Source organism: Astyanax mexicanus, chromosome 4, assembly GCF_023375975.1.
Source record: "Astyanax mexicanus isolate ESR-SI-001 chromosome 4, AstMex3_surface, whole genome shotgun sequence".
NCBI classification, from domain to species: domain Eukaryota; kingdom Metazoa; phylum Chordata; class Actinopteri; order Characiformes; family Acestrorhamphidae; genus Astyanax; species Astyanax mexicanus.
In genome coordinates, this window is record NC_064411.1 from 52491725 (window position 1) to 52511845 (window position 20121).

A 20121-nucleotide genomic window follows, 5' to 3' on the forward strand; every position below is an offset into this window, starting at 1 on the left:
GAGCCGCTGGGCCGGCTAATTCAATTCTCCCCGTCGCGCTGTTGCAGGATTGGAAAAACGAAAGAGCAGCAGATCTCAATTAGGCTCATGTCTGCCTCCTACTCTCTCTCCAAAAGCCACGAGTCTGCACATGCCTCACTAGTAGGGCTGGCGATATTGGAAAAAAAAATTGACATTGCAAATGTTCTTTTTCCAACGATATATATATATATATATATATATATATATATATATTGCGATATTAAACAATGCAGGGCCTGTGACGTCACCAGCCCCGCTCCCACCCATACGGTGTCTCGCATCCGGACCAATCAAAAGCTTTAGACCTTAGGAAAAGAGCTAAACAACAGTAATCTGCTCTTTAATCAGGCATTTAAATGGCTTTTTTTCTAGGATTAAAAGCGTTAAATTCAACTGTAACTCGTGCTTCTCAGGCAGCAGCAGTCTGTCACTCACACAGACACAGAGACAGCGCTGTGTATCTACTTCTTGTGTCAAGAATCAAAACATGTAATGCAACATGACATGTTTGATTTAATTGCCTTGAGTGATATCGCACATCCTGCGATGTGACTATACATGCGCACATAGCAGTGACAATGCTTAAGCGATATATTGTGCAGCCCTAAGCAGAACTCAACTTTATTCAAATGAATTTAGCTGCCACACTGCGTCCAGCTACAGTTATATGATTATTTAAGTTGTCATGTAAACAGCATACTCATACTCATATAGAGGGCTAATAGTTAAGCTCATTTATCAGATTTCTAAGTGTATGTAAACTCTAAACCGGAGTATTCTGGGATTTTTCAGACTGCGAATGAGTGAAAACAGACCTGGTAGTGAAAATCAGTGCAAGCAGTGTTTAACACAGCACTTGTGAATTATCACATCAGGGTTCTACTTTTTCTGTATTTAGCAAAAGAAAAAAATCACACTTATCTCATTTCCCAATATATATACTACTAGAGACAGATTAGATCTGTCCATTATCATTTATTTTACTTTAATCCTGGAAAAAAATGGAGATATTTGGAGTGCATTATTAGTATTATTAGTATCACGACATTTTGGATTATTGACTTCTGTTACAAATCTGATAAAAATCTTGTATTTTTTTTTAATGTCTCAGTGAGGGGGGTGCCATATCATATCGTATGCAATAATAACATTTTATTTTTATTTTGTTGCAGTAGTGTATTATTGAAAAAATGTTTTTTTTATTTATTGTTTTGTCACTTTATCGCCAAGAGTATCAGATCACGAAAATACTATGAAATATTGTGATGTTATTTTAGGTCCAAACTGCCCACCCCTAGCGTTAAAACCCTTTTTGAGCAATACAATTTTTTTTTTTAAATAATTAATAAATGAATAAATAAATTATTGGATTATTGGATCAGCATCTGACTGATGTAACAGATTTTTCATGATCCCACCCAAATGTTATTTTTTGGAATTTGGGAGAAATGTTGTCTGTAGTTTATAGAATAAAATACAAATGATCATTTTACTCAAGAATATACCTATAAATAGCAAAATCAGAAAAACTCATTCAGAAACTGAAATGGTCTCTTAATTTTTTCCAGAGCTGTATATCATATTTCAAATCATTTTTTTTATTCAGTTTTTTTGTCATATCGTCAAGAGTATCGCTATCGTGAAAATACCATGAAATATATTGTGATATTATTTTAAGTCTATATCAAACACCCCTAGCGTCCAAACGCTCAAAACCCGAGTAAAAAAACAGCAAAACAACAGTAATCAGCCCTTTAATCAGGCATTTACATGGCTTTTTTTATGGGATTGAAATTGAGAATTCAGCTGTAACTGGAAATGTCTCGTGCTTCTCAGGCAGCAGCGGTCTGTCACTCACACAGACACAGAGACAGAGCTGTGTATCTACTTCTTGTGTCAAGAATCAAAACATGTAATGCAACATGACGTGTTTGATTTAATTGCCTTAAGTGACGTTACACGTCCTGCGATGTGACTGTTGCGCATGCGCACATCGCCATGACGATACTTAAACTATTGTACTATATCACCCATCCCTAATTATTACATCAGGGTTCTACTTTTTCTGTTTTTAGCAAAAGAAAAATTCACACTGTTCTCATTTCTCATTATATATTTAGAGACAGATTATAACAATGATCATTTTACTCAAGAATATACCTATTAATAGCAAAATAAAAAAAACTGATTCAGAAACTGGAATGGTCTCTTAATTTTTCCAGAGCTGTATATCATATTTCAAATGTTTTTTTTTTTATTCAGTGTTTTGTCATATCGTCAAGAGTATCGCTATCGCGAAAATACCATGAAATATTGTGATATTATTTTAGGTCTATATCAAACACCCCTAGCATCCAAACACTTTTCAAGCAATAAAAAAGCCTTTTATTGGCTGATTGCAAAAAAAACAAAACCTGATTAATGCCTGATTCATTAAAACTCAGGGTCTTCACCCAAATTCATGTAAAACATGTTAATCAGATTACAGACTGACAAAACTCTGAAGTTCTGCATTAATCTGATTATGAAGTGCAATGTACACACCATACAATCTCTATACACGCTGTAAACTCTCCTCTTCCAGTGTGCAGTTATTAGAATCGCCCCCTGCTGACTGCAAACCGCAGTGCTAAAAATACCCTAATAAATGTCCCGTCTCTCCTCCTGCAGCACGAGCGTCTGTGCTGATTGAAGACGCAGATACAGGACACGTACCGTGTTCTTCGATGGCTCCCAGGGCTCCACCTTGCTGACGTCCTGCATGTCCTGCAGCTGACGGAGCTGAGACAGCGTGTGATGACGCAGGGCCTCGTGCAGCGGCGTGTCTCCATCCTTATCCTGAACGTCCAACTTGGCCTCGGCTCTGACCAGCAGCTGCAGATCAACAACAGAGAAGATATATGTGTTGAGTTAAACATGGCTGGATATTAGGGCTGCAACGATTAGTCGATATAATCGACAATGCCAGTTATTTAAATTTGTCGACTACAAATTTCATTGTCGACTAATCGTTAATTTGTAACAGTACTGCATTACACAAAGTGCTGGAGACAGAAGAAACCTGGTCTGTGTCTCCAAAAGTGTCCAAACACAACAGATTACATATTTATTCACTAAATATCAGTACTTTCCACGTTTAAACTACATGTGGACATGCCATAAATGCCTTTTAAATCTCATGTTTAGCTGTTTTTCTGTTGTTTTTAGAGATGGAGGACATGGCAGAAATAATCGTTGACTAATCGACTAAGAGAAAAAATTATTATCAGATTAGTCGACTACCAAAATAATCATTAGTTGCAGCCCTACTGGATATACCATCATTTAACGTTTTTCCTACATAGTAAATGAACAGTGAAGTGATCCAGACTATAAAGGAACACATAAGGAATCATGTAGTAACTTTAAAGTGTTAAACTCTCGTTAAAATAAATACTCTAGCAAAGGCTCATATACTTTTTAATATGACTTTTCCAGGCTATTAAGACACATTTTTATGACCATTCGATTTTTAAAACAGTGCAGACATGGACAATAAAACCATGAAATCAACTAAACTACAATAAAAATTGATTATATTAGGCCTAAAATGAATCTGACACACAATATTTAACAGTAAAATGTGTGTCAGACCCTGAAAGCTCCATTGTTTAGGGCTAAATTACAGAATTAACTCTGAGCGGACGTATTTTTTAACTTAAAATATAAGATTTTCTCCATCGATAAACGGAAACAGAAAGACTTATAGACCAAATTTCCATGACTTTTCCAAAACTTTCTGGGTATTTTTTTGTATTTTTTTACTTTTAAATTCAATTACTTTTCCAGGTTTTTCATAACTTTACGAATCCCGTCTTGCAGTTTCTGAGGCTGGTAACTCTCGCTCCTCCTTTCCTAAAGCGGTCCTGATTAGTGCCAGTTTCACCATTACTATGTTTTTGATGGTCTTTGCAGTGACTGTACTTGAGAATACTTACTTGAAAGTTCTTAAAAGTCTTCTTTTTAGATTGTCTGTCCTTTTTTTTTATTTAAACCATTTTTTCTTTACTCAGTTCAGTAGTTATTGTCATAATCTGGATTAGAACATTAATCAAAAAGAGCTATTCACTGTATACCTGTAACTCTACCTCTTCACTACTTTACAGTTGATGCTCTCCAACACTTTATTAAGAGACAAGAAATTCAAGTAATTAACTCTTGATGAGGTCAGCACAGCTGTTAACTTAAGATGTGCCAAGATGTGCAAAACTTCCTCAATCTAAACAAGAGATACTAGTTTGAAGAATCTTCATTGTTTGGATGACTTGTATTAATCTACAGTGTAAAATACTTTGAACTAATGAAAAAACACTGAATTTAAGGTGTGTTCAACTCTTGAATGACACTGTATATATACACACATGTAATTCATATATGTGTTCCTTAATAATGTAATAGTTTTCATGTCTTTAACAATAAAAATGAAAGAAATAAAGAAAAACATCGAATGGTACTGTAAATCCAGACCTGAACATGTTAAAAAACCAACTATATCATAACCAGAATGTTTAAATGCTGAAAGATATATATATATATATATAAAAAAAAAAATGAACGGGATGCAAGTTCTCTTATTTTATCACTAAAACAGGAGGTGCAATTCTCCTAAACATCCACAAGATGGTGCTACAGCAGCCTTTCTACAACTCCTTCATTTCACTCAGCCCTTTTCTTCCACAGCACAGACTGAGATTCCTCAGGACTGAATTAACTGAATTGAATGAGCTAATTCTGCTGCAGGACGCTGTGCATCTTAAAGCCAAGCTGAGCTCCTCTGAGTTTAGCTCTTAAATGTGAGGAATGTGAAGAGGAGGAGGAGGAGAAGAAGGACAGAATAGGGAATGAGAGATGGGGATGGGTGTGAAAACGCATCGATGCAGCGTGAGATATAAATCTGTGAGCTCTGATTCAGCTGTACTGATTTCAGCTGATTATGTAATGTTAGAACTGCTTCTATTTAATATATTAAACCCTCAGTTTTGGTCAAAAATCTGAAAGAATAATGAAAAATACATATTCTTTATAACAAATACCTATTTAATATATCCTTCTATTAAAATTATTCCATTTTTAGTAATTACTAAGGAAAATCCACTAACTAAATAGCTACATAATAGGACAGCTAAGGGAAAATTAACAAAATCATGTATGTTAATTCATCAATGAATCCGTAATTTTGTAATGTTAAGAATTGCTTCTATCAAATACAGTTCATCATTCTCAGCTTTGGTTAAATATAGTAAAGAATGAAGAAAAAATATATACTTTCTTCATAACAAAAGCCTCTTTATACCATATATAATTTATTTAGCCATTACTAACCAAAATCCACACACTAACTTGGTTCAATCTGGGATAGTTGAGTTAAAATTAACATTTTAATTGATGCATGAATTTGTGGGTCCTGATTTAACAGTATTAATTTGTTTAATGTTAGAACTGCTTCTATTTAATATTTGTATCCTCTGTTTTCAAAAATATATACTATTCATAAAAAATGCCTTTTTAATATTTTAACATTAATTTTCTTAGCCATTACTAAGCAAAACCAAGCTAGCTAGGCTCAAACTGGAATAGTTAAAGGAAATTACAATGTATTTTTAACAGAAAAATGTATTACTTTAAACATAAATGTTACAGATAAGGGAATAAAATGTATTAAAATAAAAAAAGGAAAATAGATTTTTTAAATGTAAATTTTAATGTTTATCCAATTGGTAGCCATTACTAAGCAAAATCTATTAACTAGCTAGACTTAACTCATTTTAAACATCAAAATAATGCATTCAAAATGCATCAAATATGATTATGGTAAATGTAAATGTTATATATTTTTTTATTTGTTGCCATTATAAAGCAATACCCACTAACTAGCTAGGTTTAATCTGGGATGTTGAACACCAATAATTGTGTATTTTAAATGAAACTATTCTAAAAATCAAAATTATGCATTCAAAATGCATCAAATATGACTATAGTAAATGGAACCTTTTTTTTTACTTTATTTATTTATTTGTAGCTATTACTAGGCACAACTCACTAACTAGCTATGTTAAGTCCAGAATGGTAAATGCTAATTACTGTGTAATTTAATTGAAACTATTCTGAATATGAAAAATTTGCATTTAAAATGCGTCCAATTATGATTATTGTAAATGTTTTTTTTCCCCTCAGTTTGTAGCCATTACTTGGCACATCCCACTAACTAACTAGGGGTAATCTGGGATAATAAAGGAAAAAAATAGATAAAATAAACAATATTAATTGAAGAACGAATCTGTAATTCAACGGTATTGATTGTTTTGTTATGTAAGAAATGCTACAATTCAATAAAATAAAAAAAGGAAAAAAAAATAACCCCCCCCCCCCCCCCCCCCCCCGATTTGTAGCCATTACTAAGCACAACCCACTAACTAATTAGGTTTAATCTATGATGCTGAAGGCTAATTATTGTGCATTTAATTTAAACTACGTAGTCTAAATAGCAAATAATACATTTTAAATGCATAAAACATGATTATTGTAAATGTAAATGTTATTTCTTTCCGATTTTTAGCCATTACTAGGCACAACCCACTAACTAACTCTGGGATGGTTAATGATAATTATCGGGTATTTTAATTTAAACTAATCAATTCAAGTCTTGCCTTCAATTTTGGTAAAAAAAAATATAAATAAATAAATAAATAATAATAATAATAAAATAAAATAAACACATTTAAAAAAGATGATGTAATTGATATTTTTTCGGATTTGTAGCCATTAACAGGCAGAACCCACTAACTAACTAGGGGTAATCTGGGATAGTAAAGGGAAAAAAATACATAAAATGAACTATTTTAATTAAAGAATCAATCTGTAGGTCCTGATTTAACTGTATTGAATTTTTGCTACAATTCAATAAAATAAAAAAGGAAAATTGATTATTTTAAATGCAAATGTAATTTTTTTCCTCCGATTTGTAACCATTACTAAGCACAACCCACTAACTAACTAGGTTCAATCTATGATGTTGAAGACTAATTATTATTACTAGTTTAAGACTATGTTTAGTCTGGGATGGTAAATGCTAATTATTTTGTATTTTAATTGAATCTATTCTAAATATTAAAAAAAACGCATTAAAAATGCAGTAAACTTGGATCCACTTGAGTCTAATTGAAGTGAGGTCATCGATGGACACCGTGGAGACGTGTCTCTTTGATCAGCTGCAGTACGGAGGGAGGAGGACGGGGAGATGGGGGGGAGTGAGTGAACGCTTACCCGCACTATCTGGGTGTGCTGCCGCTCCACAGCCAAGTGCAACGCCGTCTGCTGGTTCACGTTCTGTATGTCCAGACTGGCACTTCCCTGGAAGGCAGAACGGCAGAGACAGAGATTTAGCCTGCAGCACTTAATCACATTTGGCTGAGTGTGTTCCGTCTAGACGTCAGCTCTCTCACCGTACAAAATACTTTCAATCAAACCCCATTAGGGAGATGGCACAAGCAGGGATCCACTACCAATAGACTGGCCAATAAAAAAAATAAACACACACATACAGCTCTTCAGAAAAGTGTGTGTTAAGAATGAATGTGGGATAAAATTAATGAATGGAGAGACTGTGTGTAGCAGTGTTATAACTACATACATACATACAGATGGAGTTATGTAGTGCTAAATATAATATTTTATATTCTTCAAAGCAGAAGTTTTGCATATCTCTGCAGGATTTTCTCAGTCAGCTTTATGAGGTAGAGTCACCTGATAATTTCAGGCTTTCAGTTAACAGCTGTGCTGAACTCCTCAAGAGTTAATTACTTGAATTTCTGGTCTCTTAATAAAGTGTTTGAGAGCATCAGTTGTAAAGTTGTAAAGAGGTAGAATTATATATATATATATATATATATATATATATATATATATATATATATATATATATATGTCATCGCAAAGACCATCAAAAAGGTTATGATGGAACTGGCGCTCATCAGGATCGCCCAGCACCTCAGATAAAAGCCACCCACAAATGCTTCACATTAGTATTTTATTTAACATTTTTAAGTTACTACATAATTCCTTAATGTGTTCCTTCATAGTCTGGATCACTTCAGTATTCATTTACAATGCAGAAAAAAAATATTGAGAAAAAAAAAAAAAGAATAAAGAAAGTGCGTCCAAACTTTTGACTGGTGCTGTGTGTATCTGCATTAAATGTTGATGTGTGTATAACTGTGTACAAGGCTTCAACTTACTTCAACTTATCAAATTTTGTATTGATATACATATATAAATTAACAAAAATATATAACTGTATATATATATATATATATATATATATATATATATATATATATATATATATATATATATATATATATATATACTGTTTTTTTTTAATGAACTGGCATTTAAAGTTAAGGAGCAGCTTTTTTTTTCTTGCTTCCTAAACAGCTGATCAGTTACTAAATGTAACTAATATATATTTTTTTGTTTTATTAAACACTTATCCAGAATTTTTAAGTGTTGTATAAGTGAATATATATTCTAGAATTTGATTAAAATACTAAACTGAAATTCTGAACTGTCCTAAAATATAATCTTAAAGAATTGTGGTGGAATTTGTGGTTTACAGGGTTCATACACCTTTTACAAGGTAAAATTTAAGCACTTTTAAGGTTTTAAGATTTTCAGTTTTTCTGTCGTAAAGTAATGACAGTAAATAAAATGATCATGATCTCAAAACTGCAATTCAGCGATAATCAGTATATTGCAAACCTATTCTCCACACTTTACAGCAACTATGCTACTGAGAAAAAATACTTCTAAATAAGTAAATAGCAGGAATTATGGATTTATTGGTGTCAATTTCACACAATTTAAATAAAAATGTTCTTCACCGCATGTTTACCCTATTCGATTTTACCCGATTTGATTAAGCAGTTACTGTAGTATGTTAAATTCGAGGATGAGTTGAGAACATTTATACATAAATATACTATATTGTCAAACTGCATTTTTTTTTCTTTAAGTAAACTTATTTAGTCAGAGAGCTATTTATTGTAAAGTAAATGCAGTTAGAATTTCAAGCACTTTATCCAAAATTCCAGCACTTCCCAGGCCTGAAAAACAGTAAGTTAAAATTCAAGCATTTTCCAGGATTTCAAGCACCTGTACAAACCCTGGGTTTAGATTTAGACGTGGTTTAGTTTCCTTCTAATATGAAACGAGAGCAGAGATATAAGAACAAGTATTTGATACAGTAAATGATGTGCATCTTTGTAAGACACAGCTGACCTTTAGAACACTTGTATGTATATATATATATATATATATATATATATATATATATATATATATATATATATATATATATATATATATATATATAGTTTCTACTAGTGCTGTGCGATATGACAATATATATTGTGGGGACGATAGAAAAGTGTCTATCGTGCTACTTACCTTCTATTGTCCCTATCGTTTCTACAGTAACTTCATCAATTATTCATGCAAATATATAAAGTAGGCTACGATAAAATGTATTGGCGTGGTCACTTTGCATAAACTCGGTTTATGTAAGTGATAATAAGGTAATCTTCGCAAACAAAAAAGCTTCATAATGTGGTTTTGCGACGTGACGCTGTTTACGTTATTAAACTCATGAGAGCTGAACAATGGAGACACATTTTTCTTTTGAAAAAAATAGCTACAGCATCTACCTCATCTGTTTTTATTTGATACATATATATTGCTGCACTAAAAGATAGTAATTCTCATTTGTGAAAGCTGGGTTTAATGTCACTTTGAAATAAAGTTGAATTTTTTTTTTATAAAGTATTATTTTGTCATATTTTTCGAAGAATAACTGAAAACATACTCAAATGTTGTATATCATGATATATATATATATATATATATATATCGGTATCGTGATATATTTTTTTTTTCCCATATCGCCCCACAACACTAGTTTCTACACATCATGCACGCCTTATACATACATTATCTCCCCTGTAATCAATACTGCAATCGTACGTTTTACGTTATAAGGCTTCTTTTAAATACGTCAGCTCCTCAGCATGCGTCTAATTCCGCTCCCACAGGCTGTGTTGAGAAATGCGAGCTATTGGGCCATAATGGTAATTTGTATTCAGATATTCCCTGGATGAAACCCCTTAGCAACACAGCCTCTCTGCACTGCTGCAGTGCAGCTCCTACTGCGGCTCAGCGGCGGAGGCTAAAGTCACTGGTGTGAACCCCCTCTGCCTCTGCCTCGCTACCGGCGTAGCAGTTAACAGACAAAAGGGAGGACCTGAGCCAGCACGCCTGCCTCGCCGTGCTGCCGGAGTGTTGCAACAGCGGCGTCACTGAGCTGTGACACAATGCTGAGGCAGAGGAAAAACGTGCCGGTGCGCTACGGTGGGCCGCAGGGGAACGCTCAGTCAATTTGGCTTAAAAAAGAAGCAGAAAAAAAGCAGAAAAATGATGCTGCAGGGCATGAGAACTGCTCTGTCTATGCTCCGCCCATAAATCAGCTCTACATTAGTAATTATCAGAGACAACCTGAGTATTTGGCAACAGAATTAGTCTGTATAAAATTACACAAAAAGTATTTCGTTTAACTTTCATTGTAAGTTAAAGGTGTAAATTTACCATAACTGCACTGCTGAGGTAAATTCGTGATAAGAATAGCAGTAACTGAGGTCAATGTTCCTGTTTTTGATTATTTGTTTTATTGGTTTGTTTCCTGGGCATTAAAATCTAAAGTGTCCACAACATAAGTTTACACCGTAGTTTTGTAATTGTATTTTCTTGACATAAAATAAGTAAATAAATACATACATATATAATTCATTTAGGCTACTGAATGTTTTCAACAGTGCTCTACAGTGGGATGCAGAGGAACACCTAGTAATTTTGCCTCAAAAAAGAAAAAGAAATGCATAAAAGGCATGCCCACCAATGGGCATTTATTTAATTTGTAGTGATGCACCAAATATTTTACAAGCTAAATTATTTGGCACTTTCTGTGTTATTTATACCAAACGATAACTAATTTGTTCAAGTCATATTGCAGTAAGAACACTGCTGAGGTAAATGTACGCCCTAAAATAGCACAGCTGATGTAAATTAATGACTAAAATAGCAATGACAAAGTAAATGTATGACTAAATTTAAAACACTGAGGTAAATTCATGACTAAAATAGCAATAATAAGGGTAAATGTGTGCCTAACTTTAAAATGCTGGTGTAAATTCATGACTAAAGTAGCAATGAAAAGATAAATGTATGACTAAATTTACATGCTGCGATAAATTAGCAAGGCTAATGTAAATTAATAACTAAAAAAGGAACGATAAAGTAAATGTATGACTTACTCTGCAATGCTGAGGAAAATTCATGACAATAGCAATTATATGGTAAATGTATGCCTTAAAATAGCACGGCTAATGTAAATTTGACTAAAAAAAGCAATTAAAGGAAAAGGTATAACAAATTTGCAATGCTGAGGTAAATTCATGACTACAATAGCAATGAAAATATAAAGGTATGACTAAATTTGCAAAAGCTGAGGTAAATTCTTGACTAAAATAGCAACGATAAGGTAAAGGGTGAGAGCTTCATCTATCCACAAACCCAGAACAAAAACAGCTAATCGTGCTCTCAGGCTGTTGATGGTGAAGCAGTCCGACTCATACTTGAAGCACCTTTATTTTTAGGATTTTCTTTAAGATTGTATGGCTGAAAAGAGTGTGCTAGTTGCTTTGGAGTTTATACCTGGTGGACCAGAAGCTCCGCCACCTCCACATGATTGTTCAGAGCGGCGAGGTGAAGGGCAGTGTATCCATCGTCCTTCTTCTCATCCACTATCCACGGCCTGGGCAGCTTGGAGAGCAGCACACGCATGGCACTACAAAAGAGAAAAATAGTTAAGAGTTAAGAGTGCGTTAAGGAAAAGAAACACAAACCTTCACAGAGCAAAATTAACTTAAATTCAGAAATGAATGCAGAACATTTCTTTTGAGAGCCTAATGCACGACCGCAGGGCAGCTGCGTAGGGCGCTCGCACAGTCTATGACTTAAAATAGCACAGCTTAAGTAACTTTATGGCAACATTAGCAGTGCTGAGGTAAATGTGTGACTAGAATTGCACTACTGCCGTAATTTTTTTCCAATGAAAATAGCAATGCTGAGGTAAATTTTTGACTAAAATAGCCACCAAATTCATAAATCAGAAATTAACGCAGGACACAGCCTCTTTTGACAGCCTGTGCACAAAAAACAAACAAATAGCAAATACAGCTCTGAATAAGAAATAAGAGATCACTTCGGTTTCTGAATTTTGCTATTTATGGGTATATATGTTTAAGTAAAATGAATATTGTTCTTTTATTTTATAAACTACTGACATTTCTCCCAAATTCCAAATAAAAATGGTCATTTAGAGCATTTATTTAAAAAAAAAAAAAGAGAGAGAAATGGCTGAAATAAAGCTTTCAGACTTCAAATGATGCAAAAAAAAAAAAACAAGTTCATGACTAAAGTAGCAATGAAAAGATAAATGTATGACTAAATTTACATGCTGTGATAAATTAGCAAGGCTAATGTAAATTAATAACTAAAAAAGGAACGATAAAGTAAATGTATGACTAACTTTGCAATGCTGAGGAATTGCCATCATGAAGTTTTAAGAGATCAGAAACAGAAATATTTGGTGGAATAACCCTGGTTTTTAACCCCAGTTTTCATGCATCTTTGCATCATGTTCTCCTCCACCAGTCTTACACACTGCTTTTGGATAACTTTATGCTGCAAAAATTCAAGCAGTTCAGTTTGGTTTGATGGCTTGTGATCCTCCATCTTCCTCTTGATTATATTCCAGAGGTTTTCAATTGGGTTAAATCAAAGAAAATCATTTTTAAGTGGCCTCTTATTTTTTTCCAGAGCTGTATGTAATTCTTATGACAGAACACTACTCCTCACTAATGGAGGGCTTGCTGTGCAGGATTTGAAGGTTACGTGGAGGGTACTGTGCCCCAGGAAGCAGTGAGTGAGATTCTGCAGAGAAGCTGACAGGAGACCAAGATCAGCTTTTTAAAACCTCCCCCCAGATCCTCCCTAATACGAGCAAAAAGCACAGCCTGACCCCGGATCAGGCGCTAGGGGCAGAGCGGGCGCCGCCGAGCTGCATGGGAATCGTCTTGGGAGAGGCAAGACGAGCCGCAAGCATGTGACGAGACGAGGGAGCGAATCGAGGAAGTAAATAAATAAAAGGTGGATACAGCAGAGAGAATGAATGACATAAGGGAAGGGGGTGAAGGGAGAAGATTGCTTCTGTTACATTACATTAAGGGAATACTCCAGTGGTCCTCAAACTAATCTCCAACTGTATTGTTCAGGCACCACACACAAACACACCCTAACACATTGACGCATTTTGTGGTTTAGAAAAAGAACAAAGAAGAAAAGCCATTGAATTTAGAGTGGACAGAAGCTGGTAAGCAAGGGCCAGATGTGTAAAGTTTAGCAACCTAGCTACTGCTTAACTAGCTAACTTTAGGAAAGGGGTTGGCAGTAGGCGACCTGTGGACCAGATGTGGGCTACAAGCATGAAACATCTGGCCTGTGAGGCTGTTTAAACTATAATGAACAATAATAATACAAATAAATAAAATAAAATGCTTCTCTGGTGAGCTTTTGTTTACATCCCTCCTCTGTGTTTCCGTTGCACTCGGCATGACTTTCTTTTTTCACCGTTCCTCCGTTCTTGGGCTCCCTATCTTCTTATAATGGCGTGTCCCAATTCACTAGTCGGGCCAACGGTAGTGTATTCGCTCGCGACCCTGACGGCATGGGTTCGATCCCACGTAAGGAGCGCTTTGTTTATTTATTTACTTTTTCATTTCTTCTTGGGTTTTACCTGCTTTGATTTCAACTGTTCTGCAATTGGGTTCAACAACCCTCTGGAATGGAGAGCTACTAGTCTGTAGCACTTCATCCCATTACACTTTATTTTCCAAAATAGATTTTTTTTTGTGGCCTGCCACATAATGGCTTTATAAAATATCTGGTCTTAATTGATGACCCCTGCTCTAGTTCATTAGTGCCCACAAGACATTTTTTGACCTGCTTTGATTTCATCTGTTCTGCAATTGGGTTCAATAACCCTCTGGGCTGGAGAGCTACTAGTCTGTAGCACTCCATCCCATTACACTTTATTTTCCAAAATATTATTTTTTGTGGCTTGAGTTGGAAAATACCTGGCCCGCAACCAAACTTAATTGCCGACCCCTGATCTAGTCCTTCGTGAGTGCTCACAAGACATTTTTGGTTGGTGGACTGTTCCCAGTCTAGCAGTCACACTGTAGATGTTTAAAATCTCCAGCAGCACTGCTGTATCTAAACTATTTGTACCAGCACAACACACACTAACACCTCATACACCATTAATTAGTGTTACTCTTATCGTTATTCTGTGGGGTCTTGAGAATTGTAGAACAGGGCAAAAGTAGTATTAAAATAATAAAGCATGTAGAGAAACAGATGCAGGACTACAGTCTGTAATTTTAGAAATGCAAATTGTCCTATATGATCAGTGGAGCTGAAAAAAAGGCCCCACCTCACACCTCAGATCTGTTGTGGTAGCACAAAGAGAAACAAACATTAAGAATAAAATAAAAATTGAATCAGAAAGAATCAGAAAGATTACATCACCAATGGATATGTGAGGCACCCACTCTTAACAACAACATTCAAAAAGTAGATGATTTATATAGAAAGTGCTAGTTTATTGTTTTAAAACTACATTTTTATTTATTTTGAATCTATTTAACATTCTATTCAGATTATTTTTTACTACTCCTACAATCTTTCTTCTCATTAAATTGAATCCTTATATCAAATTTCACTTTTGTTCATGTTTTCTCAACGTGTTTTTTTTTTTTTTTGCTGATTCACCGTTTTTTTTCTATTATCTAATTTTTTTTTACTTAATCCAGATCAAGACATCCAAGTAAAGGAGGGAAAGGTGCAGGGCAGCAGGACGAGTGAAAAAAAATAAATAAATAAAAGTGTAGTGCAAACTGATCAATATAATGTCAGCAATGAGGCAGGTAGTGGAGATCAGCAGCCTGGAATTGTGCTTTAGCTACAGGGTGGATTCCGCTAAAGCAAATGCATGTACGTGTTTTTTTTTCCCCCCTTCACTGAAAGGAAAGAGAGAGAGCGCGCGAGAGTGTACGAGAGAGCGAGCCCAAGAACGCACATCAGCAGCAGCACAGCACTGTACTGTATACACTGTGCTCTGAGGGCTGCAGCAGCAGCACTGCAGTGTGTACATGCTGTACGGAAAACGTACACAGCCTTGAGTCATATTGAAACATAAGCTAGAAAATCTGGTGCATACGTTCTGGTCCTTACCTTGTGGCAGGAAGGTATAAATCTCCCTTCAGGGGATGCATATATACATTGCAGCCCCATCATTTACAAAACATCCTATATGAGTTATAATATCCTCATACGAAATTCACAAAAAGTCCAGAAAAATCGTAGATACTTTTACCCTAGGCTAGTTTCAGCTGGTACACTTAAAAAGGTACACTGTTCTGGTGAAAGCCCTGCATTCGCAGAACACCACCCCACCCCAGAAAAGCTCAGAGTTACCATTGAGCATCAGCATTAAACAGCAGTCCAAGTTCAACTACAGCCACTACCAACACCCCCTGACCATCAGTCACATGGTTCTAAGCAGGGCTAGCCTGGTCTTAGCCCGGATGAATGGGCTGCCCCTCTGCTAGCAGGGCGGATTGACAGGCTCCCTGCCAGGCCGGTAGAAATAGGCAGGCATTAATATTAATTCAGCTTGCTGGCACTGCTGCATTGCAGTTAGCTTGTCCGTCGGACAGGAGTTCAAAAGGAGCAGGAATTGCAGGATTTTGAGGAGAGCCCCGCCCTTACGACCTTCGAGGAAATTAAGCTTTTGAAGAGAATGACACTTTTCATGCAGATAGACCATTTTTGAGGAAAAAAAAAAATAAATAAAATAAAAGATTTATGGTCCACTTGCAACACCAAATGGAAAAAACTGGGTCAAATTAATCGAAGGGATTGGGTTGGGATTGCAAATTGTGGGTTCTGTGAAACATTTGCAGAACCAACTGGAGCTAACTAGAAAAACACAAAGCAAAGGAAAAAGGGTGGAACAAGGTAAATGGTGGTTCTGCAATCCATTTCAAAGAATCAACTGGAGTTTGGGTCAAATTAATCGATGGGATTGAGCTGAGATTGCAAAATAAGGGGTTCTGTGAACCATTTGTAGAGCCACTTGGAGTTAACCAGAAAAATGCAAAGCTAAGGAAAAAGGGTGGAACAATGTAAATGGTGGTTTTTCCAAGAACCAACTAGAGTTTGGGCCAAATTAATGGATTGGATTGGGTGGAACAAAGCTTGCAAAGATTGCACAACGAGGGTTCTCTGAAACATTTGTAGAGCCACTTGGAGTTAACCAGTAAAATGCAAAGCAAAGGAAAACGAGTGGAACAAGGTAAATGATGGGTTTGCAATCAATTTCCAAGAACCCATTAGATTTTGGGACAAAAGAAAAGTAGGGAAGGAAGCGGTTTTAAGCAGAGCAAGATTTAAAACAATTCAATGACAAGGTTTTTGTAAAACCACTTACAGTTGGGCCAAAAGAATGGAGTGTAAAGGATTATAAATTGAACAATAGTAAGGTAATACCAACATGAATTTGGACCAAAATAATGTATAGGAAGTGATGGGATGATAAGGGGATTACAAAGATTTAAAAATGAGGGTTTTGTGAGCAATTTTCAGAAAGAAAACTGTTGGAGTTTGGACAAATAAAAGGTAAGGAATGGGATGGAATTGTGTAAGTCAAGGTTAAGAGGATTTTCTAGCAAGGATTGCAGAACCCTTCACTTTCAGAACCAACTAGAGATGGAAGGGGACGGGATTGGATGGAACAAGATTACGGGAGTTGTTGATAAGATCAATGGTCGCAGATCAATGGTTCAGATCCATTAGAAGAACCAACCAAAGCTAACTAAGAGAATGGATGATGAAAGAAATAAGGTGTAGTGGGAAAGGATTGGTTAGAATAAAGGTTGGACAGATACATTGGAAGGGAAGAGAAGGAATGAGATGAGATGCAGGACAAGATTCAATAACTAGGTTTCCAAAACAAAGATTTATTTGCAAAACCAACTGGACTTTGGACCAAAAGAATGGACGGGAAGGAATGGATCAGGATTGGTTGGACACCAAACGAGGGTTTCGCAGCCCATTTGCAGAACCAACTGGAGATTGGACCAAAACAATGGAGAAGAAGCAACTGGAAGGAAATGAATGTGATTGGGCAGATATTTATTTGCAGAATTAACTCAAGTTTGGACCAAAAGAATGGATGGAAAGGGTTGAGGGGTTGAGACAAAGAAAATTATATGGATAAAGGTTCTAAAGGCAAATTTACTGACCAGAGTCGAAACTAAGAGTCTAAAGAACCCATCACCAATGCAGAACGAGAGAGATATAAGAGCAAAAAAGGAGGGAGGAGAGAAAAGGGAAAAGGAGAGAAGTGGAGAGAAGTGAGGTGAAGGAGAGGCGTGATGGAACTGGGTCACCCTGTGAGATGCGAAGGTCCCTCAGGAGTGCACCGGCGGCCTGTTGTCTCGAGCAGCCGTGCGGTAATTTGTCATAGAGCGGGAGCCCACTGCCGCCTAGAGGTTGGCACTAGCACCATGTGACCGTGGGATATGGCAGTTTTAAGGTGGTCAGGAGATCTTTCTAAGGTAGCTCCGAGCTTGCGAAGGGATGAAACGGCAAAGGAGGCTCCTCCCCACATTATTTAAGCAACTTGTGAAAAAAAACATGGCATAAAACAGGGAAACCATGGGAATTCCAGAACTAGGGGTGAGTGATAAAATAATATCGCAATTTTTTATGCATACGTTTGTGATAAGGATATTGTTGGCAAGATTACAAAACGGTATTATAGTAATATAATTCAAGAATATACCACTGCAAACAAATCAAATGTATATATTATATATGACATATGGCACACCCCTATCCAGAACTATAGCCACAATAATTATGGCCTTGCTGATGATGTACAGTATGTAGCCCAAAAAAAAAAAAAAGAAAAAAAATTGGACCGGGTCCTCTTCTCCCCATTAAAGCAGCTTTCTACAAATACCAGAACTCACACTGTTATTTAAACCATCATAACAGTTTGTCAGGACATCTGTTTCGTCTCAAGGTCGGACGAACATACGTTTTGGTTCCAATGCTAAACCCGAAACTGAATTGAAATATGGCCGCCAAGTACAACTCTGTGACACTTGACATTTTATTACTCAAGCTGTTCCTTAAGGCTAAACAGATGGCAATCAAATCTGATCAATCAAGATGATTGTTTGGTGGGTCTTCGGTTCACCAATTACTACTGAGCTGGAAAATATGTTAATGTATAAAAATGGTAGCCACTAAATTGAGGAAATTGAGTAAATGCAATTGAGGAAAATCTTTCCTGATTTTTAGAGGAACTCAATGAAATTTTGTCGAAAATCAAACAAAATACAAAGAAAAATTTCCTTTTAATTCTTTCCAAAAGCCAAAAATAATAACATTTAAAGATTCATTAAAGTAAAGTATTCATCCTGAATTACAAAATCCTTTCTTATTGATGCCATCGGACAGAACAAGCGGGTCTCACCTACTGACCAAAAAATCACAGTATTGTGATATCATTGTTATTGTGGGCAAAACATTGCGATATAATCACAAGATGCCATGCAATTCCCATCTAATAGGATAATTGCCATTGCTTTATAAAAGCTGCACATATAGCTTGTATAGCATGGTACAGTTTAGTTTAGGGAGTAAAGAGTATAGTATAGTGCATTATAGAATGATCTAGGGTACTGGAGAAACATTGGGCGTAAGCAAAGTAACAGGTCATGGTTGTGTATTTGTACGCATTGTGTCAAACAATTTGATTGAACCCAATGGAACCAATGGTACATCTTACCAGACATACCATACACACTTTTTCATCTCGTCTTAGAATAAAAATGTTTTTCAGATATTGGATATATATCATTTTTTTATTCAGATTTTTTAAAATGCAGATTCTGTAATTTGCAAAAACATTGTGAATGAAAAATCCACCAGTGATGACAAACACAATTTTAAGGACTATATATAAAACTAAGGAGAGGCCCCAGGCAGTCGCTACCTAATAAAGTGCGTTTTTTTTGTTAGGAGTCGTGGCTTGCATAATTTCTTCTTCTTCAATGTGACCTTCCCCAGCCTTCATCTTCCCTGGTCCAGTGGGTGTGTGCTTTAATTTTATCAGTATTAGCATAAAACGTGGGTTCCAGCTTAGAATTTGTAAGGAGCTGGATGTTGCCGGTGAGCGGTCCACGCGGCGGCGATCAGCGCGAGTGTTTGTATTCTAAGGTTGGCGTAAGTAGCACAAGGTCAATGGGAGAGAGCGGCTTGCGTGACACCTCGCTTTAACAAAGCATTCATTTAGCATTACAGATATGTCCTTCTTACACCAACCGTTTCCAGTCAACCAGGGACCCAATGGCACAGTAATATCCATGACCCAATTATATATACTCAGCTCCTCCAGGCACACTGATAAAACGGCTCGTTCCTTTTGAAACGCTTTGCATCGCTCTCGCAGCAACACGTTTCGCATGACTCGCATACCTTAAACATAAAAAAACATCCAAAGAAAATGATGTGATAAGCGAATGACAATCTGGGAAGGAAAAATCGCATTTCTGCATTGCATACAAACTCGACATGACAGCTAAATGACTGTGCTGGGATTTGTGCAGAAGAATGTGATAATTAAGTGAAAGGGTGAGATGGTAAAGTGGATCTGTGAAGCTGTGTGTAAGTGAATATATACAATTCTACACATTTCCTTAAAAAAAAAAAAAAATAAATAAATAAAAAAAAAATAAAAAGGGGGGATTTTCCACTGCTTACAATTTTCCAAGCTGAGTTGAGATGCAATAATTAAAATAAATAACTAACATGCCAACT

General features: G+C 35.9%; 1 protein-coding gene across 7 annotated transcripts in view; it reads right to left on the minus strand.

Moving 5' to 3' along the window:
- mib1 (MIB E3 ubiquitin protein ligase 1) overlaps positions 1-20121 on the minus strand; it is a 104191-nt gene that overhangs the window by 19760 nt on the left and 64310 nt on the right. For all 7 annotated transcript variants that reach the window (XM_022678686.2, XM_049476544.1, XM_022678687.2 and 4 more), the window contains 3 exons: positions 11821-11953; positions 7324-7410; positions 2737-2895 (listed from right to left, as the gene is read on the minus strand). In XM_022678686.2, the coding sequence (XP_022534407.1) occupies positions 2737-2895; positions 7324-7410; positions 11821-11953 (379 nt within the window). The remainder of the gene's footprint in view (positions 1-2736; positions 2896-7323; positions 7411-11820; positions 11954-20121) is intronic.